Below are 27,550 nucleotides of genomic sequence, written 5' to 3' on the forward strand. Positions count from 1 at the left end.
GTGGATTAGATTACATTTCACACTTATAAAAAGCCTTAAAAGCTTAGACAAGACAACTTTAATTGAGCAGTAGAGCATGTTTACATTGATAGCATAAACAGCACGACTGCTTTGTGCGACAGCACAAATGCACGATCAATTTGGTATTTTTCGCTGTCCTTGCACAAGCTTGCAAACTAACCGGTCTTCATTTCTAATGCCTGACATTTGCAATCGTACGCAATGCTCGATAGTGATCTCTGCAGCAGAGAGAGATTAGACGTCCAATTTGATATGAAACACACTACAGTAATTATCATTTGCACTGATCCCTAATTTGGGATGCAATTGTGTTTAAGTAGCCACAGTAAATAGAAACTTGGCACATAGAGCCTGTTGGCCCATCTGTTGATCTTTTCCGATGTGTGATGAATGGGGTTGATATTGTTTGAGGTTGGAAATGAATAGACTTCACCCGAGATCCTGGCAGCAGTGCTTCCCAGGTGTAGCTGAGGAAAGCTGGATCCTTCCCAAGTTCAGCTACTGCCTAATTTATGTTCCGTAGTACAACGGTGTCATGTCCTGAAAATAGGAGATCTACAAGATCACCACACGTCACATCCGTGGCACGTTGTGAGCTTGTAGATGGGCTATTTTCATGCACCATACGACGAAGTATAAATCAGGCTTACCACTGTCGTTATGTGCCAGAAAGCAAGGTGTGTGTGGACATAAAAGATGTCAGGTGGTAGCTAAGCCACTGAAAGGTGTTTACACAGGAGTTAAGTAGGTTGTCCCTGACTTAAGAAATCGGCCAGCAGTCACTGGATGGTATTCACTGATCAGTCCGTCAATTTTATAAACACTATCTATAAAATATAAATGTTTTCCTGCAAAAGAATGTTTGGTCTGTTTATATATATATATATATATATTGTTTTTTTATATGGATATATATTTTGTTTTTAATTTATGTCTTCATGTTTGGGGTGATAATTGAATGTGTCTATTGAAATGTTGTATTTTATTGGCTGCTTTAAAAAGCTTTTCTGTACCTTATGTTTTTTTAATGCTGAATACTGCTGCAGAAAAATCCAATAAACAAAGTTAAAAAAAAAGAAAAAAAGAATGCAGTGATGCAAAAATTACATTATTAAATTGGGTGTACATTTGAGAGTATATTTTTGAATATTAGTTAAACACTGTGATAATTGAATCTATTTATGCAATCTGAGCCAGGGGTAGGGCTTGATAAGCATTATGCTTCATCCTGTCCCCTTTTTCGGCATCTTGGACTCTCTATTGTGTCAAATGGGCCGGACTACCTGTTCCACAGACCTATACGAGATTGTGCCACCGTGGCACCAAATTGCGGTGTTCATTGTCCATTATCGCACTATTGTACATACATAGATATGTTTTTTTGTCCAAAAGCTGAAAATAAACTGAGTATGAAATGACATATTTTTAGTACATTGTCAGATTTTGTGTTAAAGTATAAGATGTATTTTATCTCATTTGGGAATACTTCAAGAGAGAGTTGGTCTCAATTAGCTACTGTCAAGTATAGATTTTATTTTTATGTCTCGAAAATATTGTTTGTACAAGCAGTAAAGGTCTAGTAATGTTTATCAACTATGCAATCACATATGCAAAAAAGGGAAAAAAGGGAGACAATATACACCATTTTGCCAAAGGGTTCAGAATTCTTGCAAGAATGATTGATAGTTTTCCATTTGATTTATGACTTTCAATATGATATTCTGCTAAGTGATCAGGCTTAAAGGTTTCATCTTTAACGCTTGAGAAATAGCCTAAAGTTATATTTGCTGACAAACTTGCTTTCTTCATTATGAACTACATGTGAACTTGTCTCAGTTTGTGATTAGGTGAAACTGATCATGTTGTCTTTCAGAGGCAAGACTAGACTGATATTTAACTTCAAAGACAATCTTTAACCAAAACAAAAACCGTGTAACCGTGTGATATATGATGTATTTTTTGGACTGTATGTCTGTCCAGTACATAATTATTACTGTTGGACACAAATGTGAACAAGGTTATAATTCAGAGTCATCATTCAAGTAGGCTGTTTGAAATTATCAGGATCTTGGTCGTCCATACAGTGATGAATTGCATTGTGCTCCAGATGTTATAGTATCTATTTATCTATTTATAATAAGGTAAAACATATTGACTGCATAAAGTTGGCAAGTCTGGAAAAATATAGGCAATATATAACCAACTATTGTATCATACAGTGCAACGCAGAGAAAGAACAACCAGTCCACTTTATTGGCATTGCCTGACAGTATACAGGCTACTCTCTCTGTCTCTCTGTCTGTCTGTCGCTCTCTCTCCCTCGTTCTCCCACTTGCTCCCTGCTTAATGGGAGGAGCGCAGAATTCCTCTCTCTATAAGAAGTGCTGAACGTTCAACAAGGGATTTTACACAAGCTACTCAGAAGAAACGAAATGATCTGCCCTGGAGCCGCAGCAAAATGCTGGATGGACACCTACTCCTGGGATGGTTATCGATCACAGTTATAGTGTACCTTATCAACTTGCCTGGACCGACCACCGCATATTTCGGGTAAGCAGAAACAGCGGTCATGTATTAAAGGCTACCCACATGTTCATGATGCTACACTCATTGATCTGGTGATTGGCTCACAAAACATTGGCGCATTTCGTTCAGAGCAAGATACATGTATTTTTTTCCCATTTCTTCCGATGAATGCCTACGATCCAAATCATGAATTTAAATCTTGTTTATGGTCGTTGGCGTGTATCTGTGTAGTGTGTGATTTAGTCTGTGGTCCTAGTGTAACTGACCTGTCAGATCGCGGTCAGCTGCTGGTTACTTGCGGTAGGTCCACCGCTGCATGGTGGCTGCAGCAGCAGCAGCAGGTTGTCCTGGGACGCTGTAGCACTAGGATCGCGTCTAGTCTGCTGACTCCGTTGCTTGATGCTTATAGGCCAGTGGTTTCTCAAACTTTCATATTTCAAGGACCCCCCTTAACTCTGACAGTATACAAATGGAACTAAATGGACCTTGACGGGTCCATTTGGTTCCATTTGTATACTGTCAGAGTTACAGACTTGTAATGGTCAACTTAGAACCCTGAGAGTCCATGGACCTCACTGTTATAGGCTACCCTGTGTTTCTCTAGTCTCACTCAGGTTACACATCTGTAACAACTGCTAACACTCACTGTATCCAGCAGAATAACAGGCTATATATGCTGTTTTCAGCCGTGGTTGTAAAGCATAGTTTTGGACTCATTTAGACGAAACATTTGTGTCCAAGGAAAAGCTGGCCCCACACTATGTGCTTGACAGGTGGGCCAGTGGGCCAGTGCCCGCATGCACCCACTGTAACTGGTGCCTTTTGAATGGCAGGTAGCGGTTGTGTGATTATTTTGTTGAAACACTTGTAATATCATATTGTAAGTCGCCTCTGAAAACAGACTATAGAGCAAAAGGTGAGTGTAGGTTTCAGACTCAACAGCTGGTAACAATAAAGCAATATAACTCACTGAACTGGTGGCCGAACCGTCTGCTCAGCTTGCACAGAAAAATTCCCCATCCAGCATAAACATAAGACAGAGAGAACTCTGGCCCAGGTTTTCATGCTCCAACTAAGTTTAAAAACAGTTTAAGCACATGTTAGGGAATTTATCTTACAGAATGTACAGTTGCGCAATGACATGAATTATAATATCACATCAACAATAACGTTTAATTTAGTAAAAGCAGAGGGGTATATATTTCAAAGCAAGTCATTCCTGGGGAACGCCTTACATTTTAAGGTGTAGCCCACATTGACCCAGACCTCAGACTGACTGAACTGCATGCTACACTTAACTTTGTCTGTTCAGATAAAAATCACTCCTCGTTACAAATCTGACTCAGGCATTTTTTATTTTCTTTTTTACCAATTAAGGGAACCCAAAGGCCATTCATTCAGCAGGTCAAGTAGTGGAGCACACGTTTCATTTAAGAATTCATTCTGCATCCTTTCCCAGCATGTAGTTCATAAATCACGGTCACTTATTTCTTCTGTCAACCAAGCGAGCCACCATAGGGTTTCAGGGCATCTCGTAGTGAACCACGGGACATGTGTGACATGATCTGGCAGAATCGCAATGTTCTTTTTTTTTTATTGCGGCACAGACACTAATATCTCCGTTGATGGATGTTGTTAGAGTTCCCTTGTGCTGAAAACAATGCCGTTCTGAAGTCACACAGAGACAAACAGTCGTAGCCTGTGGAGTGATGACACTTGAAGCCGCTCCAACAGCGTCATATTTATGGTAGGTATGAGTGTGCTGTGTGAGCTCCAGGAGTATTAGGTGATAAGGGCATTGTTAGCTGTGAATCTGTTGGGGGAACGCAGGGAGTGGCCCCCCAGGACCAGTTGGGCGTTATGAAGCTGTGAACTGGTTTGTTAGACCTCAGGGGCTATGCAATTGAGCCTTACCTTCTCATAGAGTTATGTGTAGCACGAGTTATATTGGTGTACGTTTTAGCAAATTGAAATGGCAACAGACCCATCATGTGACTTAAGAGGCCGATTCTACAAATGCCTTCTAAATCAGTAGTTCTCACACTTTCAGATTTTTAAAAAATGTTCAAAGATAGCAGAAGCTTGCAGCGCGGCACGAAGTGACGCACTGTGAGCTTGTATGTCTGCTATTTTTGAATAGCCAACGCTAAAAATCTAAAATACCACAGATTCTTTCCCGGTTTTAATGGGTTAACCACTTTCAACCTGGCATCCCTATTTTGGGCATGTTGTCGTTATATATGCAAAATGTAAGAATGTAAAAATATCCAAAAACGTTTCATTTTCGCCATGCAACACAATCACATGACGAAGTATAGATCAGGCTTAAGTGATTAAGGTAAAGTGTCTACCCTGGGATCCTTTAGTAAAGGGATGCCACTCTGAGAATGTTTAATACACACATGTGGCACCTGTTAGGACTCTCATGTTGTACAGAGTTGGTTGGTAGGATGCTGCATAATGTCTCACACCAGTCTCACACAGAAACTCCACCATCGATGAAACTCACACGAGTATCAAATATGCTCTCTCCCTCCAGTTGAGTATAATCTTCTGGCAGTGTCGCGCCTGGCCTGTAGTATGTATTAAAGTTGACGTGCCAAATTGGCACTCGCGGCCACTCTAATGGTAATGCATATTTACTTATTCAGTTAGCACTTGTTTGCAATTCCCTCAGTCGATCTGTTCTGTATCTTTGGCCTCTGAAGTGCAAAGAGACATGTGGTATTACAATACTCTGAGATTTATTATTCCGTGGCCTGAGGAGGGGAATATGAATGAGTGTCAGTGAATGATTTAGCCCTGCAGCTGAACAACACGAGACATACTGAAAGACCCGGCCCAGGTGACATAGATACATGCAAAATGTGACTGCCCCACAGCCCACTTCGCGGAAACCTGACACCACGGACACTGCAACAGAGGCCCTGCATGACATTGAGTGGAGAACATACTAACACAAACCTGTGCAAATAAATATGCCATGAGCACAAGGTATCCTAGGGCTTCCTGGGTACTGATTTACTCAAAATAGAGGGTCAATGTTGCATACCCAATTTCTAGAGTGCGGTGGAGCGTAAGTGTAACATAAACACAATCTCTGTTGCCCATAGTCTGCACAGCAGAGGGTGGGGTGGGATTCCTGGCGAAGTCAAGCACCCGCTTAAATTGTCATCCTTTGCCACAAGAATGTGAGTGTTCATTTTCTTTCCCCTCAGCCTGTTGTGGCAGGTGCTGGTCCTCACTTAAATCCGTTATCATTAAGGCCACAATTGGAGATGTTCACCGAGTACTCATTCTTTGGCTTAATAGGTTACAGCACCTCCAGGGAACGTTCCTGCGAGCTGTCAGAGGGGAGGGGAGTGATTTGTTGGCTCGGTTGACCCCTTCAGGGTTCACGTCAAGGAGTTCTGGAATGCTGCTGGAGACAATTCCATTCATTTAAAATGTGCGTTTTTTCGGTCCATGGCATGTCATTCTGTGGTCTTGTAAACTGTGCTGAATGCGAGGCCTAACACTGAGTCAGGAGTTTGTTTTTATTTAGCCCTTGTGCGACATATACAGGAAGGCTGCCCACAGTCATGCAACTGTGATTTACCAACACAGAGGAACCACATTATCCAGATGAAATCAAGATAGTGCTTGGTTGGTACTTGGTACTTGATTGTTACAGCAACCGTCATGAGTTTGTTCACAACGCGGAGGCTGATTCCCTTTCAGGTGGTGTTATTGTTTTCCACTCCATTAAGTAAGGCAATATGCCAAAAGAAACATAGCAATAAGTGGGATGTGTGTAAATTTACTTAGGTGGAGTGAATTTCAGTATAATTGGAAAAGGCTTGCATCACAGTTACTCAGTTAGTTCCTGGTGTGTATTATACGTCAATGCATCTTAAAGCTTTGGTATAGATGAGCCCCTTTTCCCTCTAATGAAGGATGGAGACGTACCATTTCTTAAGTGGCTCCATGTAAACATTTCCTGCAGCCACCTCCTCTCCCTGCCCACCAGTTTCTCTATTCCCTGCCTCATGTGCGTGCCGGCATCTCTGCCGTGGTTTGTGGGGAGCTGCTGGGTGATTACCACTCATTAGGAGCTGCAGAGTGGGCTCAGGCTGGTGTTGCCTGGCAGACAGCGGTGGCGGGCGTCTCATTACCAGGCCTTAAGGACTGATTAGCCCTGACGCACAGCAGGGCGGGGAGCACCGCGGATAGAGGGATTTCCCAACTTCATAGGATATCCTGTGGCTAGAGCCACACCTCAAAGGGTATCACTTTACCATGAGCCAAGAAGATAGGATTCTCTCAGCATTGGCGGCGTGATCATGTAGTCTGGTGAGATCACGCAAACCTGCAGGCTTAGATAAAAGACCACATGCCCCTTCTGCAAAAGAGAGCTTTGTTTTCTTTATATTTCCGTTTGATATATCTGGTTTTGAGTTAAGCCCGGCTTTGTGAGTGCCCCTGCCCTCTGACATCTCCTTGGGAGGACACGTTATGCCTCTGGACTCCACAGGGGGGAGCAGTGTATTCTGGGAGAGTAGGATGGTTCTCAATCAGCACTTTCTTACCCCTTTGTGTAACCTTAGCACAGTGGGAAATGAAATGTTAAAACAGTGAAATCTAAAGGCTGTGGGTGTTGTGAAAATAGAATAGGGGGAAATAGCTACACGTATGCCTAGGTTTGGCCAAAAATACATTCAGAAATACAAAATACCTTCTCTACAAAGATGTCTGATTTCTTTAATTTCTTGTAATTCAAACAGCCTAAATACATTGCCCATCATTAGTTGAAAACAACTTGGTACACACCTTTGTTATGAAGGCTTTAGCTTTAGTGTCCGTTGTGGGCTGCTAGGAGGCTTATAATGTGTAATGACATGGTTTTTACTGTATATCTTGAAGATTACATGGTTCAAGAGGGCTTTTAAAATGCATTTGGCCCACTCCTGTCCGAAGCGCTTCCAGGTCTGGTATCATCTGCATGCCGAAGAGACCACAGTTTAAGATATATTGGCTTTTTAAAAGGAGCGCGCAACGCAAGTCCAGTTCTCTCAGTCAGCGGTGCACTTTAATATGGGTGGATATAGTCAGTAGATATGGGAAGGAAACTTGTGTTGGTAAGAAGGTACATACATACATGATGTTCTTTACAGATGGGGTCGGAGACATGGGTAATTTGCAAAACAGGAAAGCCAATATAGACCCATGATACTTTTAGTGGTCAGGAATTGATGAGATGATGCTAATTAGTGGGATTGCCATGTCCTGTGTTTTCCATACTTTGACCACAGGGTTGTTTCTGTGCCTGCTCTGTGGGAACCGTAGAGGCACTGCACTTGACATGAGCCAACATTAGTAGATTGACAAAGTTTGGTGCCCTACAGTAAATCTTTGCCTTATGTCTCGCTTGAGAGGGCGGCCGTTTAAGGTCATTTCTTTTCTTTTTTGTGGGGACATTACAGAGACTAGAAAGTGTTTTATTTCCTATGCTATGTCAACTCCTGATCCCCTTGAATAACTACATAAAAAGGAAGATTCAATAAAGCACAAAAGAGTCATTAAGTTTAGTCCTGCATTTCTGGTAGCTATCAGTTGAGCATATATGCCCGGTACTATATCTGGTTGATTATCGTGAATAAACATGACCCTACATGCACTCATATCCCCCTCAAGTGTGTGTGTGTGTGTGTGTGTGTGTGTGTGTGTGTGTGTGTGTGTGTGTGTGTGTGTGTGTGTGTGTGTGTGTGTGTGTGTGTGTGTGTGTGTGTGTGTGTGTGTGTTTGCCAAATATGTGTTATAACACAGACCGTGGTTTGCCCCCACAAGGCATTTTAATTGTGTTCATAATCCTAAGGTTGCTGTAAGTAAATCATTTCATCGACATGCATGGGCATATGCTTAAAAGTTTTAACTGTCTACAATTAGCCAAAAATGAATTCTTTGCTCTAGTTTCTTTATATTTGTGTTACTAGCACCCGTTTGTTGTTCTTAGTGTAATGACAGGTAATCAATCACTCACTAATTATAAATGAATATGAACTCACAAGAACTCATTGTGAATGGCAAAATAATACTTGCCAGCTTACATAAATGATTTGTCATCATTTATTGTTTTTATACATCACCCTATATTTCATACAAAAACATTAGAAAACTATTTATTTGTGGCTTATTTGTTGAAATTCACTTCCATGGTCCTTCAACAACACTAACAATTCCCATGGAGGGAAAAGCCTAATATATTAGTGGTGACTGTAAATAACCATTCATAATTTGTCTAAACATTTGCCGATGCATGAAGCTACTGTACGGCTTCTGTTCTCTGATAGTGATTTGTTTTTGCATGCTTGACTTATCCACTGAAGTGCTTTCACCCGATGCAAAATAAACAGACAGATCTTGAGTTAGTGGTCTATAATCTGTGCATAGTGCACACCCGTTAATAGAGTGTAAAGTATTGCCAAGAGTATAAACTATCGGAGCGCTGTTATCCCCTCTCTTTCTCGCTCTGTTACCAAATAACAGTGCTCTGATTCCCGTGTCAGCATGTGCGAATGGGTTGTGTGCCTGAATGTGTTTGGTGCGTTGGTGTGCTGGTACTGGGGTGCTCTGTGCCATGGCGTAGGCTAGAACAGGGGAGTCATGCGGACACCGCTGCGCGCCCAATCTGTGCCAGTCACACAGTGACTATAACTGAGCTGCTGACCCTAGAAGTCTTGAGTTCTCACATAGCAGTTAAACCTCTTATGCCTGATTTATACTTGGTTGCGCATCGTGTCTCGCACCGAAAATAGCAGACCTACGAGCTCACAATGTGTCACGCTGCGATGCGTAGTGAGCTTGTAGATCTGTCCCTTTTGGTGTGAGACACCGGCGCACAACTAAGTATAAATCAGGCCTTCCCATGCCCCACACTCCCATTCCCAATCCCAACTGTATTCTTACAGCTTCGACTCCTAGCGCCTGAATGCACCTCTCAGCATTGCAAGACAACAATTCAACCCAGGGCAGCGTTTTGTTGTTGAAAAAAAAAGAAAGAAGAAAGATTAGAATGAATTATATTTTAGTATGTACTGGATTAAAAGGCAACATTTTGATGTCACAAGTCATTCACAATGTTAACATTCACCATCCAGCAGAACCTCAAATCAATCAATTAGTGTGAGGGTTAGGGACATGCTGACATGTCCTTTGTGAGTTGCAAATGACCAGAGGGGACAACAGATGACATAATGGTTGGTCATATCCTGTTGCGTTCAGCAGTTCAAGATAGGGGACTTTCCTTCCCTCACGCAGTTGAATAGCAGTGCTTGTACACTTTGCATCATACCCGCGCTATGTGGAAAGGCTCATTACTCCAATAATAATGACTTACAGAAATCCTAGTACCACTTTGTTTTCAAAGTCGTTCTGTCATGTTACTGTACTGTGTCAGTCACAGCTTGTTAGGAGCAGTCACATCACTCAATGCTTTCAACCAATGGCTAATCTTAGCTTTGCCTCTAACCTTTTAGTCTTTCCCCTATTTCATGGCTGAAATTACATGTGAAATTAATAAATGGTGTCACTCAGTTTAACTCAGTGTCACAATTTAACCCTTCCCTATTTTGGGCATAGGTGAAGATTTTCAAAGAATCTTAATTTCTTTTGAAAATAGCAGATCAACAAGATCTATAATATACAGTATACATAAATGTGTGTATATATATACACACACACACACACACACACACACACACACACACACACACACACACACACACACACACACACACACACACACACACACACACACACACACACACACACACACACACACACACACACATATACTAGATGTATACACATAATGATACGTATACACATAATTATATTATATATATAATTATGTGTATACATAGAGAGATCTCTGTATCTGTCAGTCCTTGTCCCTTTCATGCCCATATATGGAGATCCCTGATGTCATCAGTATATGCCCATTATATTGGCATGCCTATATATGGGCATATCGCTTGGATCGGCGGTTCTGGACCACATATCCGAACTACTCGACGGCAGACAACGCACTCCCTCGAGTCCTTGCCGATGCGCACGCCGAGTTTGAAGTAGGTTGGTCCCATATATGCACATGACCATATATGGGCATAGCAGTCAGATCATTGGCTCTGGACAACCGGATCTCCATATATGCCTTTATATGGGGTTTGTTTATGGTTATGTCTGATTCATAGTGACGTGGCCGTGGTCCTGCCTATATATGGCCGTATCGTTTTTTTTTATGCTTTTTGGTTATGTCTGAGTAAGAGTGACATTTAGGTCTGTCCACCCGCCCTCCCTTTAGCCAATTAAAAAAAAAAAATATATATATATACATATACATACATACATACATACATACATACATACATACATACATACATACAATACATACATACATACATACATACATACATACATACATACATACATACATACATACATACATACATACATACATACATACATACATACATACATACATACATACATACATACATACACACACACACACACACACACACACACACACACACACACACACACACACACACACACACACACACACACACACACACACACACACACACACACACACACACACACACACACACACACACACACACACACACATACATACATACATACATACATACATACATACATACATACATACATACATACATACATACATACACACACACACACACACACAGTATATCCAAGATGATATCTGGTCACATATCACATTATCAATATAATATACTGTACATGTTGGCCGGCTCTAATTCCAACAGGGCATAATCCAGACCTTCTCATCTCCCTCCTGGAGATGTACAGTGGCCTGGAGACTCTCTCTGTACGCCCTGAGAGTCATCTTAAACTGAATCACGGTTCCTTTAATTTTTCAAGTCTGAGCTGTGTGGAACACATCGTCAGCCGAGAGTGGGCCAGAGGGAAAATACCGCACACTCACATTCCTACTACCTCTGGCATGGCCTGGCCTGTGATATACCAGATGGGACTTGGGCAGGGTGGTCTGAAGTTCATCCAACATTTCTTAGAAACACACACTCCCCCCCAAAAAGGAGCATTTGGAGCACACCATGAAAGTGGTAGAGAAAAGTGTGGGAGAGGAAAAGATCAGGGCAACTTCAACACTTTTCCAAAAATCTCACCCGTTTTTTTATTTATTTTATTATTTTTTTATCGTCACTATGATATCTAATATACAACCAGCATTCCATGTGGTTTTCCTCAGATGTGAGCATGCTAGTCTGTCCATGTGACAGGGGTGAGAGGAGTAAACTAGTGCCGGTTATTTGATTAGTTTGCGCTTGTGCCATGCACGCACATGGTCATGTCTGTCATAGTCTATGGTTTGTTGCCTTTGTAGACTGCAGTGGTTTTGTCTAGAAGAGGCTTTGTTTTGAGCCAACAGCTGGAGGGAATGATTGGCATGCGTTTAGAGTAAGTGACCAGTGGGAATTGGGGGAGTCTGGAGGAGAAGGAGGCAGGGGTGGGGGTTGATCTTAGAGACACCAGACCACACAACCTGCAAGTTCAGGCTGATGGAGAAACTGTGGGATTTGTGCTTTTCTGTGTGAGGCGCGGTTCACTCTTATAGGTGTAGAGAGGAGCACCTACAGTATGCACAAGTTCATGTTACATGTGCATGCACATACAGTGTAATACATGCACGCACACACATGCATGCACGCACACACACGCACACACACGCAAACAAACACACACACGCACGCACGCACGCACGCACGCACGCACGCACGCAAAGCACCTGTTTTGGTGTCTTGAGAGGTGGAGATGTTGGAAATGGTACCCAATTACTGAAATATATAAAAAGCATTTTAAGTGTAGACGGTAATATTCCTCCTCTACAGCATAAAAAAGCAACAGAGCTTATTAGGTTTAGGGTTAAATAAGGGCGAAAATATGGTAATGAATACTTCCAACACTACTGATCTGAGCATGTTATTAAGTAATATATATGTTTTTTGTTATTGTCAGTATGAACATACAGTCTAAGCCTGCTTTTACAGACACTGAAGTGATCTTGCTCACAAACTGAATCAGCCACAGTGAAACAAGCTTTGCTCTTCTTCTGGGACAAGTATGCACAGGTGGTTCATTTGACTCTTGCTGCGTAGGCTATGGATCTAAATAATAGTATGTTTACTATCGTGGTGCTGAATCATAGTGTACAATACAATGTTATTGATAACTTGAACAGTATCCAGAATATACTCGGAGTGACTGATTTACAAAGAAAATAAGTACCAATGACATATGTATATTTCACTATTGTTGAGGTTAATTATTATTAGTATTAGTATAAGTAGTAGTAGTAGTAGTAGTAGTAGTAGTAGTGGTAGTGGTAGTGGTAGTGGTAGTAGTGGTAGTGGTAGTGGTAGTGGTAGTTGTAGTAAATTGTTTTGTACTATGCCTCTACAAGTCATCCATCACTATTTACAAACATATGCAATGAAGAATTGCATTGGCAGCTATGGAACACTGCAGCACCTGGGGTCATTGCCAGGCCTCTAATGTAAAGCCAATGATGGGAGTGATGATGGCAAAGTTTAGTAAGAATAAATGGTTTCCTCCAGGGATTGACTCTGAGGCTCCACAGTGTGCAATGAGCCATTTTCACTGAGCCTGCTGCATTGGAAAATGTATATGAAGTAAATGTCACGGGCAATGGGAGGTGTTGACAGGTACAGAGAAAGGACTAAACAAACTCCAGTGTTAGCCAGTGAAAGACAGAGAAGCTGGCAACGAGTGAGATTAGCCGGTTTGAAGCCCAGCGATGGTTGCAAGGAGTGTGTGAATGTGTGTGTGTGTGTGTGTGTGTGTGTGTGTGTGTGTGTGTGTGTGTGTGTGTGTGTGTGTGTGTGTGTGTGTGTGTGTGTGTGTACGCGCGTGCACATACGTGTGTGTGGAAAAAGCAAAGCTGAGCAAACATCAGCAAGAATCCCACCTCACGTAGGATAATAGTGAACTTTATTATGTCTGTTGGTGTTATATTCCATGTGTAATGTGTGTTGCTGTGCCAACACCTCAAACAGAAACAACCTCAGAAAATGGTCCATGATATGAAAACATAGGACTACATGTTCTTATGGTTTAATGCTCAGTAGGACGGCTATAGATCCATGCACTTCACCCTATTCTCATTTGTACATAACTCATTCTGTAATACCCCCTAGGGTTTCACTTTATAATAAACATCCACGTTCTCGTCTGGTCGGGGTCGTGCGGTCGGGGGATTTCAATTGACATGAATAAAATTTGTTGTTATGGTTCAAAAGAAGGGGAGCAGAATAATTACTTTTTTAACCAAAAATTTGCAATTCAGCTGTGTCCCGCATGTGATGTACTCCTACCCAATGGTCTTTCCCTCTAAGTGAGTTGAGGGAGTTCACTCTACAGCAAACAGCAGAGTAGCCTTCTAAATTCTTTTTTCTTTCTTCTTCTTCTTTTGGGATCATGCCATTGGACTGTGTAGCAATGGCCCCCTTAGGTGACCACAGCAGGGATGGTGTTGCATCCACAATAAGTTCTGCTTTTTTTCTAAAGGGTAAAATTAAATTAAATTAAATGGTAATGGGCATCGTCAACAATGGTCATTGTATGTGCTACATAATAAAGATGTGTATCCCCTGAAAGTATTGTAAATCCTTTACAAGAAGGGAGCGTGGAATTAAAAGCACATCTGTGATACTATTTGACTATTCTCTGGTCTGCCACAGAGCGGAAACACGCACAAGAGTGAGCCCCGGCCGGTAGCCTCTTCTCTGGAGACAGAAGAGCTGTTTCTCCATTCTCAAATCTCTCATATCCACACGTTGCCCCTAGGCTGTCTTGGTAACTGGCTCGAAAATATTCCTTTGTGTTGTAGCCACAGAGACAGTAGCGCAGAAATGAAAATGATTGTCATGTCATCTTTGGCCGCTCTCCAACTCTCTCCAGACCATCTTCTCTCAGACAGACAGACGTCATACAGACAGTTGAGGAATGGCATTTTATTGGTCTCATGTTTTGAGTTGTGGCAGCAGGCATCTGGGCTGTTGGGAGATTTGATCCCAATGCCTGTGTGACTATATGCACGTCCACCCAGGAATGCATGCGTCATGTCAGTGGTATTGGGTAAATTAATGCCTCCACTTGTCAGCTGCATCCCATCGCTAAGCTAATGATGGCACATGGACAATTTTGCAACTGATCTGTGTTTATTGAAGATCAGCCCATGTACTGCTGTCTAGTGTGTCTGAGTGAAGACTTTTCATCTGTACAGTTTTGCTCTCCCACTGACATGTCCGTGGAATTAGTCAGGTACTCCACATGGCGCCATCATTCAAATCTTGAATGCTAGCCTACTGTGGAACTGTTGTGGAACGGTTGTCACTCATGTGTGGTACGTTGAGTCAATTGGAAATGTTAGTTCTGGCCCCCCTTTAATATCTTTCCTTGGCATTGTCAGCACAGTGGGTTTTTATCAAAGCAAGAAACAATTGAAAGGAAAATGCCAGTTGTTCTGATTGAGCTACCTAGTTACTGTGTGTGCCTGTATGTATGCCGGAGACCTTACATTTTATGTTTTTACTCTCTGAACCATGTAGAGAGCAATCTCTGTCAAGACGCAGCTTGCCAGGTTTCCATTTGAAATTCATAGTTGTCAGACAAGTTTAGGAAAGGCAAACATGTTTTGAAAATGAGAAACCATAAACTAATCTTTAGACACATTCTAAGTGTTTATTGACAATAATTTTGATTCCAATGTATTATATTTCAATTAAGCTATAAATCTATTCTATAGGCCAGTGGTTTTCTAACTTTTTGTGCCCAAGGCACACCAATGGGCAAATTAGAATCCCACACCTGTTATCATAGCGAAAATAGCAGATCTAAAAGTTCACGTTTGTTCACGTGTTTTGTGTGCTTTTTTTGGCCTTTTTTTTATGTTTGTCAAAAATGTTTTTACTAGATTCCTCTGAACAAAGATCTTTGCCAGGCTGGGTTGCCTACTCAAAGGCTGTATCAGGGTGCAGTCATCGGGACACGAGGAAGCTGCGGGGGGAAATAGAGTTTGTACGACAGATGGTGCAACCTTTTGTGTTTGTGGCGTCTACTCTGGGCAGAAGTGACATCGCTTTTGGAGGTACGCTATAGGCCCTTCAACATGTGGGATGACTGGATATTGCGTTCATGATATGGTGGTTTAAAAGAAATAGGCAAAACAGGCAGAGCAGCCATGCATGTTGGGACGGGAACGATTTATACTGCTATGTGGTACAAATGTTATGCAAAGCTCGGCCAATCAGTTAAGCCGACGGGTTGGATTAGCCAATCAGTGATTTACCATGGCTTAGCGGCACAAACGTGACACCAATCCGTGAAGCTGATGCATACAATCTCCCCAACACATGGAGAATGTCTGCCTCTTTTTCAGACCCACGGGCCGTCAGATACAGATATTGGGGATTTTTCGGTTCTCGGAAAAGCTGTTCGGCTCTGCACACCGCAGGGTTATATGAGACACACACGCCAAGTTTGAGACGGAACGGTTGGACACTGTCCGAGTTATGCCAGGGACACATTTTGTGTGACTGACACACACACACACACACACACACACACACACACACACACACACACACACACACACACACACACACACACACACACACACACACACACACACACACACACACACACACACACACACACTTTGTGAATTATAGTATTATTATAGTCAGATAATGACTTCCTTAAAATAGGAATTCCAGGTTGAAAGTGGTTAAGATATATTCTTGGTGTATTGCCTGTAATGGGAAATGTGTGTGCACAAAGTATTGATATAGAAAATGTAAAAAGTAATTCATCACATATATTACAATAATAATGTGTGGTTGACATAAATTCCCAAGGTACTCCTGGACTTGCCCCACGACACACTGTTTGGGAACCACTGCCATAGGCAATAACAAATAGCATTTATGACATCTGATCTCTATCAGTGATAAATTCGTTTTTTTTTTTGGTCTTGTGTAAAAAGTAGGTCTTAACAAAAGGACTCATGTGACCTCTCATAGAGCCTACGGGACCAGAGTGGTGACTAAATCTGCTCCAGCAACTAATGAAGTCACAAGTGCAAATATACCACCAATCAACACCTCTGAAACATTAACCAAAAAAAAGTGTTGAACATTCAGCAGGGACTCTGCACCTCAGTGAAATAATGTTAAACAATGTAGAATAATTCATCTTTCGAAGTATGCCGTATGAACCGGGTTCCCTTGCTGTTGCTATGTGTACAGTACTATCCACAGTTGGAACAACTGAACAAAGCCCTTCTACAAATTTTCTGGCCCATTTGCCATGGTTACTCAGAACAATTATTTATTTGAAATTGTTATAATTAATTGTATGTTGAGGTTTGATTTAAGCACAGAAAGAGAAACTACAGCTGCCAGGCCAGTTATTTGCTGCTAGAGGTCAGGGCCAGGTCATCAGTGGCAGTGGACTGTAAAGGAATTATTGAGCTTAGGAGGAAACCAACAATTTTCATAATCTCTGCAATACATCATGAATATACTCCCCCAGGTGTTGCATGTTGCCAGGCTAAATACCATACATCAGGTTAGGTGTCAATGCTCAAACTAATCAGCTCCTTCTGAAAGAGCACACAGGCCTGGGGAGTTGAGCGCCTGTGAGTTCTGCAAATCCATTCATTCTTCAGTTTCACTTTAAGGGTGTAAGAGAGGCCAGAAATTACACATAATGAACAACTACCCTGCCAATCCTGTCAGTTGGTGTGACCAAAATGGTCACAGGCTGACAGTCATGTCCCCTGTGTGTGTTTATGAAAGTAATGCTCTGCTTTCCCCATCACAACCTCAGAACGCTGGTCGTTGGTTTTGCCAGCTATGCGGCAGGCCCCGCTTGTGTGTTTTATATACGCTTCCTTTAAATAAACCGACGAGAGGAGTGCAACTCCGCCACATGTTCTCTATACCATGTTTAGAACTGAAGCTCGTGCTCATTATATTTCAAATGGATTGCAGCTTTAAGATCCCGCGTGTGGGACGTTTGTGTGGGGGATTCTATAATGAGAGTGTAAATCCTGCTGTGTGATCATATTTAAATCTACACAACGCTGCTGTGAGTGACATTCCCCCGTCAGGATATGATATAAATATTAAACCAAGTCTCCACTGGCTACTGTTTCACATGCCTGTGGTACGACTGTCGCGTTCGGCGTGGGCCATTGTTTTAAATCTGTCCCCTTTACCAACCGAATGCTGCAGTAGTAGATGATATACATTTCATACCCTCAAACTATGGCGCTCAGTACGGCAGGCAGCCAGCAGCCAGTGCTGTGACTTGCCCGATGTGACGGAGTGCTAACAAGAGACAAAGCCTATGTGAGGAACAATTATGTAAAGAAAGAATTAGCTATGTGTATTCTATACACAGACATGTCCTGCACAGTGGAGGCTGAGATCAGTCTCCAGCAAATCACGAATCCTCTTGAACATTAACCACGGAAACTCAGCTTTGACCTGCAGACATGCCAGCTGAATTCATTTGAATGTTAACTTTTGGACCATACCATGCTAGCAGCTGTACTTCCTGAGCTGTTTATGTAGTATATCATTGCAACTCTTATTGTTTATCTAGGAAGTTCAGCATCCTGCGCTGTGTTAGATACTTTTCCACTCCCTCGCTATGCACCCTATCAACGGGCCTAATGTGTGTGTGTGTGTGTGTGTGTGTGATCTCCCCCCTCAGGTTGACAGGTAATGAACCTCTGTCCATCCTGCCGCTGAGCTCTATACCAGAGGAGAACGTGGGCAGGGCCCACTACAAGCTGTGCGACCGGCTGAAACTGGAAAAGAAGCAGCGCAGGATGTGCAGACGAGACCCGGGCGTGGCTGAAACCCTCATGGAGGCCATCAGCATGAGCGCCTTGGAATGCCAGTATCAGTTCCGCTTTGAGAGGTGGAACTGCACCTTAGAGGGGCGCCACCGAGCCAATATTATGAAGCGAGGTGAGGGTTAGAGAAGCTATGACCCGACCTTATAGTTTGGCGAGTATAAATTAGGATTAACCACTTAAGAGCTATATACTTAGTTGTACGATGGATAGCGGAAATAGCAGATCTACAAGCTCACAATGTATCACAATGTGATGCATTGTGGGCTAGTAGGTGTGCTATTTGTTGAATACCAAAAAAATGGGGACACCAGGGTTTAAGTGGTTAAAGCACATTTTCAAGGTCCTGTTCTCCTTCTCTTTCATAGTGTAAAGCCATGTCCCTGATGCATGGTCTCATTCGTCCTTTGCCTCATGTCATCTCCTTTCAGGATTTAAAGAAACAGCCTTCTTGTACGCCATCTCCTCGGCGGGGCTGACCCACGCCATGGCCAAGGCCTGCAGCGCTGGCCGGATGGAGCGCTGCACTTGTGACGAGGCTCCAGATCTGGAGAACCGTAAGGCCTGGCAGTGGGGCGGTTGCGGCGACAACCTCAAATACAGCAACAAGTTTGTCAAGGACTTCCTGGGCAAACGCTCCAACAAGGACCTCCGCGCGCGTGTGGACATGCACAACACAAACGTGGGCATGAAGGTGAGTTGTCACGCCGGACAAGATTGGCTACTTAAAGTGTCTACGTTGATGCACAGGGAGTACCGCCCAAGGAAGTTTAGGTTGATGCTGAGCAGTTCCGTGTACATTACCAGGGGCAGTAAAATCGTGTCGTGATTTGTCGAAAAAGAAGCATAGGGTTTTTTTTTTTAAAGGACTGCACAGAACTTCGCTGCAGTTTTGAATTGATCCAAGTATGTTCAAGAGCACCCTTTTCCAGTACTACTGACTTTGACATTGACACATCGGCTTAATCTGGCCGGATAACCACAGGCTCTTTGATCTATTCGACCCTGCTTCATTGTTTGTTCCCTCTAAATGTCATTAGACAGTTCAGCATCCTGCGCTGTGTTAGATACCTTTCCACTCCCTCGCTATGCACCCTACCCTACCTTACTACCTTACTTTTATTTGAATCCATTGTTTCCTTGAGTGAACCCCACAATTAGTTTGGTTTTCAACAATAAAGTAACCTCTTAACTGATTACCTGCCAAAGACGTATATATACGTCTTTTAATAATCAGCTGTTGTCCGCCAAAGACGTATATATACGTCTTTGAAAAAAAAAAAAAAAAAATCAAAAAAAAAATGTTTTTTTTTTTTTTTAGTTTTTTTATAATTTCAACCCTTGTCGAATTACGAACAGATTAGGAGCTAAAAATGTTCGAAGATTTGCTGCTCCATTCACTTCAATGTTAAAATTCAAACGGACAAACAATTCACTTTGTTTTTTGGTTTAAAACTACTGGTTTTGAGCTATATTGAAACATCAAACAACACATGTCAACGAGGTCAAAATGACCTCGTTGACATTTGTGAAACCACACCTGAATCTCATCTGTGATTAGAAACCATCTGGGGATCAATCATACTGGAGGAAAAAAATCTGTGGCTACGCGAACAGGTACCAAAATCATGGCAAAACCCTGGCAGAGGCTACAGACTGTTCTGAAAAAACTCTGGCAGGCATTGTGTTAAATTAACTGTTCAATAAGAGCTCTGAGTTTAATTAGTTTCACATTGATCAAAGCTCATTTGGCGGGTTCACATACAGTATAAACAAAGACGCTCAGTAATTGCTTGTTGCATAGTTTAAATGTGGGAAAAAAGTGATAATACAATGTTCAATGTTCAACACACACACACCAGTCCTATTAAACTGATAAACAGCAGTAAGTGCTAGTCAATTGTGCACCTTATCTGGTTAAACAGGGATATGCTTTTCTAATGCTGGAGTTTAATCATTGGCGTGTTGGTGATTGACCTTTTTCCAAGACATATTCAATGGCTAAAGATACTGTTAAAATGACCAATGTGGAATTTAATGTGACCACAATAGAATAACAATGATAGAGTTTTATGGTGCATTCCAATGGCAGTAGAGAGTCGTCTACCAAATGCTGCGGTTATTAAACAAATACTATATATTTTAAATCACCCCATGAAAGCTTCATAAAACCCATGTCTAAATAATTTAAATTAACTGCTGAATTTGGTAAAGATCTGAATGTACTTATTAATCAATATTTCGTTTCCCCTTTCAAATTAGAGCAGTAATTGCTTTCAGTCGTGCTTTGGCAAAGCTGAGCATTTGTTTGTGGTGAGGGAGCAATTTAGCTTTTTTTCATCTTGGAAGTGATTTTAATAGTAAAAACAAAGAGAATAGTCATAAACTGTCAAGCCAAAGCAAACTCAATATCTGGAGCCTAACATTTACTTGGATATTTTCAAAATGAATTATAGCAGAAGCACACTTCCCAAATACCAGACAGAGCCTCTCCCATAAGACCATGCTCTTCCTTTTAAACTTGGCTCTCAATTATCCATTCTCTCAAGATTTTTTTTTCTTCATTTGTGATAAAAGATTTACAGCACTGTTTTTGTTCTTTTTTTCCCCTTATTTGCACATGTAGTGAGGTGTACCACATTTGGGGTAAATTCCCATACGGAGTACAAATCTTGGAATGTGCTAGGCTCTGCATCCCCGATATTTTAAAGCTGACATATCACATTTTCTTACACTGTTAGTGTGTTGAATATGCACTTCTTATCCTCCAGTCTGTTTCAAAGTGTGAGAAAATAAAAGTGAAAATATTGTCCAAACCTCATCTAGAGAATATGCGCTATGAATTCTCTCACTAGTTTTTAACAGTGCATGGCTGATGCACAAATGAACTTTGGCTTACCACAAAGAGGTCATGTTATGTTACAATAACATGCACTGGCCTTTTAGGATGACTTTCAGACTTTCAGAGACTCTCTCACCATTATTCATGATTTTATACAATATTTTAGTTGTTTGCCTTTTGCTACATTGGTTGGGTTGATAGATTGACCTTGGGTTTAGGTATACTTTTAAACAGGATAAGAATAGACCTCAGTGTCTGGGCATCTTGTGTCCTCTTTTTCCCATGACTGTCTGAATGGATCTTTTATTTAGAAGAAATACCTCTACTTACTTCTCATAATAACAGTTATTGAGTTTAATCAAAAATCTGTCATCCATGGTTATCATAACAATATCAGTATTCGCTTCCCACGAGCTAAGATTAATTTGCTCTTTGTGTCACAGATGTACCAGTTTTATATACAGAGTAACATACTGTGATATTGTTGTCATCTAGTATGATGTCGATGGTTGACAACCAGCAATAAGTAGAGACAGAAATACATGTACATTGTACAGTAAATGTGAGCATTTTAAAATTGTTGGTAATTGTTGGCTCTTTAAAATGCTGCTTACAAAACAAATACATATTAAAAGGTTACAATCAAATGACAATCCTTTATCCGCGTTGCTAACTATATTGTGCTGTCTTACAATCAGGTCATCAAAGCTGGGGTGGAGACCACTTGTAAATGCCATGGTGTCTCTGGCTCCTGCACGGTCCAGACATGCTGGAGGCAGCTCTTGCCCTTCCATGAGATTGGAAAGCAGCTGAAGCAGCGCTATGAGACCTCCCTCAAGGTCGGCAGCTCCACCAACGAGGCCACAGGGGAGGGAGAAATCTCCACAGGCCGAAACCAGCAGCAGCAGCAGCAGCAGCAGCAACAGCAGCAACAGCAGCAGCAACAGCAGCAGCAGCAACAGCAGCAGCAGCAGCAACAGCAGCAGCAACAGCAGCCTCCGCCCAGCCCGAGCGATCAGATCCCTCGCACAATGGACCTGCTTCACATTGAGGACTCACCGAGTTTCTGCAGACCCAGCAAGTACTCGGCGGGCACCGCGGCCCGCAAGTGCTACAAGGACAAGAACTGTGACGCCATCTGCTGCGGGCGAGGCCATAACACCCAGAGCAGGGAAGTGACACGGCCGTGCCAGTGCCAGGTGCGCTGGTGCTGCTATGTGGAATGCAAGCAGTGCACGCAGAGAGAAGAGGTTTACACCTGCAAAGGGTAGCCCAGTCACCTCCCATGACCCCTTTTGTCCTATGACCATTGGAGCGAGTGGAAGATGGGGCTTTTTAGAGAGGGGTGCAGGGTAGTCGCTGGTAATTTTTTGTTTTATCTTGGACAAATGTTTGCTTCTGCTGTCGGAAAAAATAATTTTGCAGACAAAAGAGAGAGAGAGAGAGAGAGCAAGTAGACGGAGAAGCAATAAGCACTTTGAGGGATCTCTGTGGACCTGATATCCTGTGTCCCCAACCGCACCCCACCTCCCCCCCATGCTTTGGGTTTGCAGAGGTAAACCCCCAGCCCCTCTTAGACAACCGGGATCAACATCTCTAGCTTTTGGTGTCAGAGTTGCCTCGGGGAGAGGGGCTTCCACTTCCCTATCCAATCGGATCAGTCCAATGAGAAAAGGAGTCATCTTAGCAGCTGTCTCCAGCTAGTGAGCAGTTAATGAGCATCCAATACAAGGACTATAAGAACAGTAGACTGGGTTTTTTGGGCCTTGCCCAAAGAAGAACGTTGTGTGTGTGCGTGTGCTTGTGTGTCTGTCGTGTTGACAGACTTTGGAAGTGCAAATGGCGGTCAAATGACAACTTCTACGGCAATCAAGACCATATTCAAGAGACTGTTAAAAAAGACAGGGTGTAAGAATTACTCTACACGCACATATTTACACTCACACACATATTGTGTGTCTGCATATGTATGTAAATAAATTAAACTTTATTGTAATGACATTATACAAGCCACTTATCTAACTATGTTAAAACAAACCACTAACCACACAAATGTTTTGTTGTTTGTGTGCTCTCGCTCGTTTTCTTTTTAATTCATTTTGACAAGGCTCTTTGAAAAGCAGCACATTTATGTCCTTTTGTCTCTCGCTGTGGATAATTTATGAATCCTTTGGGACTGCTCCTTGACAAGGAGAGAAAAAAAGCCCAATTCTCTTTCATATCTATATTTTTGGTAATGATATGATGTAATATGAAGCCGTTCGTGAATACATGGACAGAAAATAGCTTTTTTGCCAGTCAGTCTCTAGGCTGTTCTTGGCCTTCAGCAAACACAACCATTGTTCAGGGAATTGTTGAAACCACTATAGTTATTGGACTAAAGAAAGTGCAGAAAAAAGTGCAAATGCAGACGATAGGGTGGTTACGTTACTTACACCATGACAACAGGTGGGTCCGTATGTGACTTGCACAGCCATTAGAATTTGTATGTATCCATACCATTTGCTGTGGCTCACTAAAATATGACATATTGTACTTAATACTATAACATAAAGAAAACCTTAGAGAACTGGAGGAATGTAGTCTCCAACCATTTCACATGCTCCCTTCCTCTTTAGAAAGCCACAATTTGATTGAACCATAAACAGTATGTAGACATCAAGTACGCATTGTCAGTCAATAATACGCTAGAGTCTGACATTTACCATGACAGGTAGATGAACACTTGTGCATGATTTATACTTGGTTGCGTGCCGGTGTCACGCGCAGATGTACAATCTCACAATGTGTCTCGCTGTGATGCGTTGTGAGCTTGTAGAGCTGATATCTTCTGTGCACGACACCAGCATGCATGTAAGTATAAATTACCCTTTCAGCCTCAAATCGAATATATACTGTATATGTTAGGATGGGATCGATATAGTCCATCATTTACTGCTCATATTGTTTGAGGTCTAATCCCGAACACTGGGACATAACTGCAAATGTCCTGTCTTCTTTTAAAAAAAGTCAGTGTTGCAATGCATTGATTTGACTAGCATTTTTGTACTATATAGTTTTTCACCTTTTTTCCACACACTCAATTAACACACACCGACACAGTCAGACTCATGACGTAACTGCAATGTCAATAGTGAACGGCATGTATAACCTTCTGAGAGGACACCTTTGTACACAGACGAACAGCACAATGCTTCATTCTATTCCTCTGCATTCATTTTCTAAGGACATTGTATAAAATACAAAGAAATAAAGACATAGGATATTTTATGCCTTGTTTTAGATGGGTGTGAATTAACTACTGAGTGAGGGACCCAGCTTTGTATTATAGCCCCATTCACGCACTGAAGCCCCCAAAATAGTTTTCTTTTTTATTTCCCTGAGTATTTAAATATCTGTATTTATGGATATATACAGTGCAGTGCAGATTTTTTTTCTTCTTCTTGTAAATAGAAAAGGTTTATTCTCCTGTGGTAAATGAGACAAGCGTGAGGCACATGTTCAAATCTCACAGGCAATTTAAGAGGAAATTGGTACCAATTGGAGCGTGACACATTCTGGGGACGGTTCAGTGGTGTTCTGTTATTGATGCATTGGCTAAGAGTTATCATGAATACGGAGTATATTGCTGCTGTAAACCCATTTTATTTGTAAGAGATTGTAATCATCACTGAGTGCGGTGCCAATGCCAGTAGATGCCGTAGCACGCAAACGTCCTTAAAACAAAACAAAACAAAAAGGTTTTGATCACCGTCATGTTGGGCAGATGGTTTTGTCTGCGGGTTTTAAAGATGACGATCATGGGATTCCTGTTTGAATTGAACCACCATCTCTGACAGGGAAATCATGCCTCAGGAAGCGAGCCTGGCATCGGCTATTTGTCCTGAGGGGATGAATTCCAAGCATGTTGATATGAGCAGGCATGCCAAATAAAGAATGGTCAAAACATATACATAGAACTTTGCACGCTACATGGAAACCATAATAGCTATGCTGAGAGCCGAAGCATAAATGCCTGCTTCCCACAGCTTTTGGTGTGCGTATCCTGCACACACTCCCGGACCCAAAACTGTGGTTCTGTGCTATTGAATTGAGTCAGAAATGGTAAACAGGCACAAGAGAAATACAGTGTGCACACCAGGTGCATTTTTGTATGTTTATGTATTGTACATAGGCCTATTCCGCTCAACGTTTTCACGACAAAGAACAGCATCACACAACAGTCGGTTCCAGATATTAATATTTTAGTTTTTCATATTCTGTGTTGGGACCCATTGCTCTGCACTGTTTAGTTGTCAGTGGATCATGTACAAAATTCTATTTTGTAGGAAAAAATAAAATAAAATAAAAGAAAGATAAATTATTTTTAAATACTATATTATGAGCATGTGTTCAGTGTAAATAGCGTCAAAGTCTAAACTGATTTTATATCCTGTATTTTTTACTCTGTATGGGTGTTTGTTCCTTTTGAGGTGGAGGCTTCAAGAAGCATTGTATACTTTTTTGTTTTTGTTTTTGTTTTTCATATAGATATCTCAAACATTTGTAGTAATGTAAGCACAAAACAAATCCTAACAAATTTTGAAACTCCACTTTTGCCGTTTCTTATTGGCACTTGTTATATGGAACATCTTCAAAAAGTATACAAAAAGAAAAGCATAACCACCAATTGTATTTAGGTTTATCGTGTGATCTAGTACTCTGTGAGGATGGTGGGGCCTTCTAATGTTTTTTCCCACCCCTGGAATGATAAATGACAATGAACTGAGAGATCAGAGGTGTCATTTTCTTTATAATCTTCACTGAATTTTGTTTTATTTTTTATGCTCACATCAACATTTCCTTTCTTTCGACAAGAGTCATCATACCTTTATTTCATCAGCCGGTCAATGTGAGATTATAGGTTATACACTCACCTAGGCATCATGTTACATGTACATTTTTGTTAGGATTTGTCCTGTGCTTGTAAATATACACAGAAACCATGTATTGCCCTTTGTGATGATACTACACCAACAAAGCTTTGTACGTGTTCACTTATTCATGTCTTATGGGAACCCTAAATTATTTTTCCTCTACCTCATGTGTATAGCTTGTAGGTATAAACAGATCACAAATGACTGGTAAGAATGTATTTAAGTTATTTAACTTCTTTGTATAACAAAGGCGAAACAAATCTGAAATAATAAATGAATTTTTAAATTATTTCATATGGTATTCGTTTATTTGTTTTGATCCTTGCAGCAACATGGACTGATGTCATCTTATCACCCACCCAATGATTATTAGAGTATTCATGATATGATCAATCCTTTAGTTTTCATGACAATAGTTCATATCCTGTGTTCCAAGCAGCGGTGGACAAAGTACTCAACCCCAGTACTTTTGTCAAAGTAGTTTAAGTACTGGAGTATCTACACGGTATTGTTGAACCACATGAACCCCTATTCTGGGCATGTAAGGTGAACATTTGGCGAAAAGAGCAGATCTACAAGTTCACAACATGCCCCCTGGGGGGGTCTGAACATTTAGGTTTATTGGCTACTCTTAAAGAGTTTTGATTGATTTACATTTGTATCATATTGAAAAAATGCATGATATACACATGTACAATAACATTCTCATAAATGCTCATATAATTGCATGAGCATACAGTAATCTGCTTTAACCCTTTAAGACCTGAGGCTGATTCTACAAATGCCATCTAATCTAAATCATACTCAAGTTTTCTGAAAACGTTGCTACTGTATATATCGTCTCTGTCAGGTGGAAACCTCTATTATGTCCAAAACTGTGACTGCTCAGGAAGGATTCAAATTCAAAAATATCAAAATTAGCTGATCGACAAGCTTGTAGATCTGCAACTTTTGATGCTTTTGTGTGATTCTGTGCTATGATCACGTAGGGTGTTAATTTACGAAAACACACAAAAAGTTAGAATATGGAGGTAAGAGGTTTCTGCCCGACAACAGCGATAGCAACAACTTGATCCAATGGGTGTCTAGGCCAGTAGTTCACAAACTTTTTCGTGCCAAGGACCCCCAAAATTATATGTATTTGGCCACGGACCCCCATCTGAGAATGTTTTGTGGCAAGGACCCCCAGAAGAGAAGATTTGTGTTAAAAAATATATATACATTCAAAATCTTCCAAAACATTTTCGATAT

At 41.4% G+C, this 27,550-nt stretch overlaps 1 protein-coding gene across 1 annotated transcript; it reads left to right on the forward strand.

The window, feature by feature from the left end:
* Positions 1-2,367: 2,367 nt before the first annotated feature.
* wnt9a (wingless-type MMTV integration site family, member 9A) lies at positions 2,368-26,588 on the forward strand (the record flags this gene model as incomplete). The annotated part of the gene is given in 6 exon segments (XM_084058602.1): positions 2,368-2,406; positions 2,410-2,433; positions 2,435-2,571; positions 18,397-18,656; positions 18,973-19,235; positions 22,082-26,588. Coding segments are annotated over 6 exon segments (1,296 nt in total). The 3' UTR covers positions 22,655-26,588.
* Between the last annotated feature and the right edge of the window lie 962 nt (positions 26,589-27,550).

Source organism: Gymnoscopelus microlampas (assembly GCF_963454915.1).
Source record: "Gymnoscopelus microlampas genome assembly, chromosome: 5".
NCBI classification, from domain to species: domain Eukaryota; kingdom Metazoa; phylum Chordata; class Actinopteri; order Myctophiformes; family Myctophidae; genus Gymnoscopelus; species Gymnoscopelus microlampas.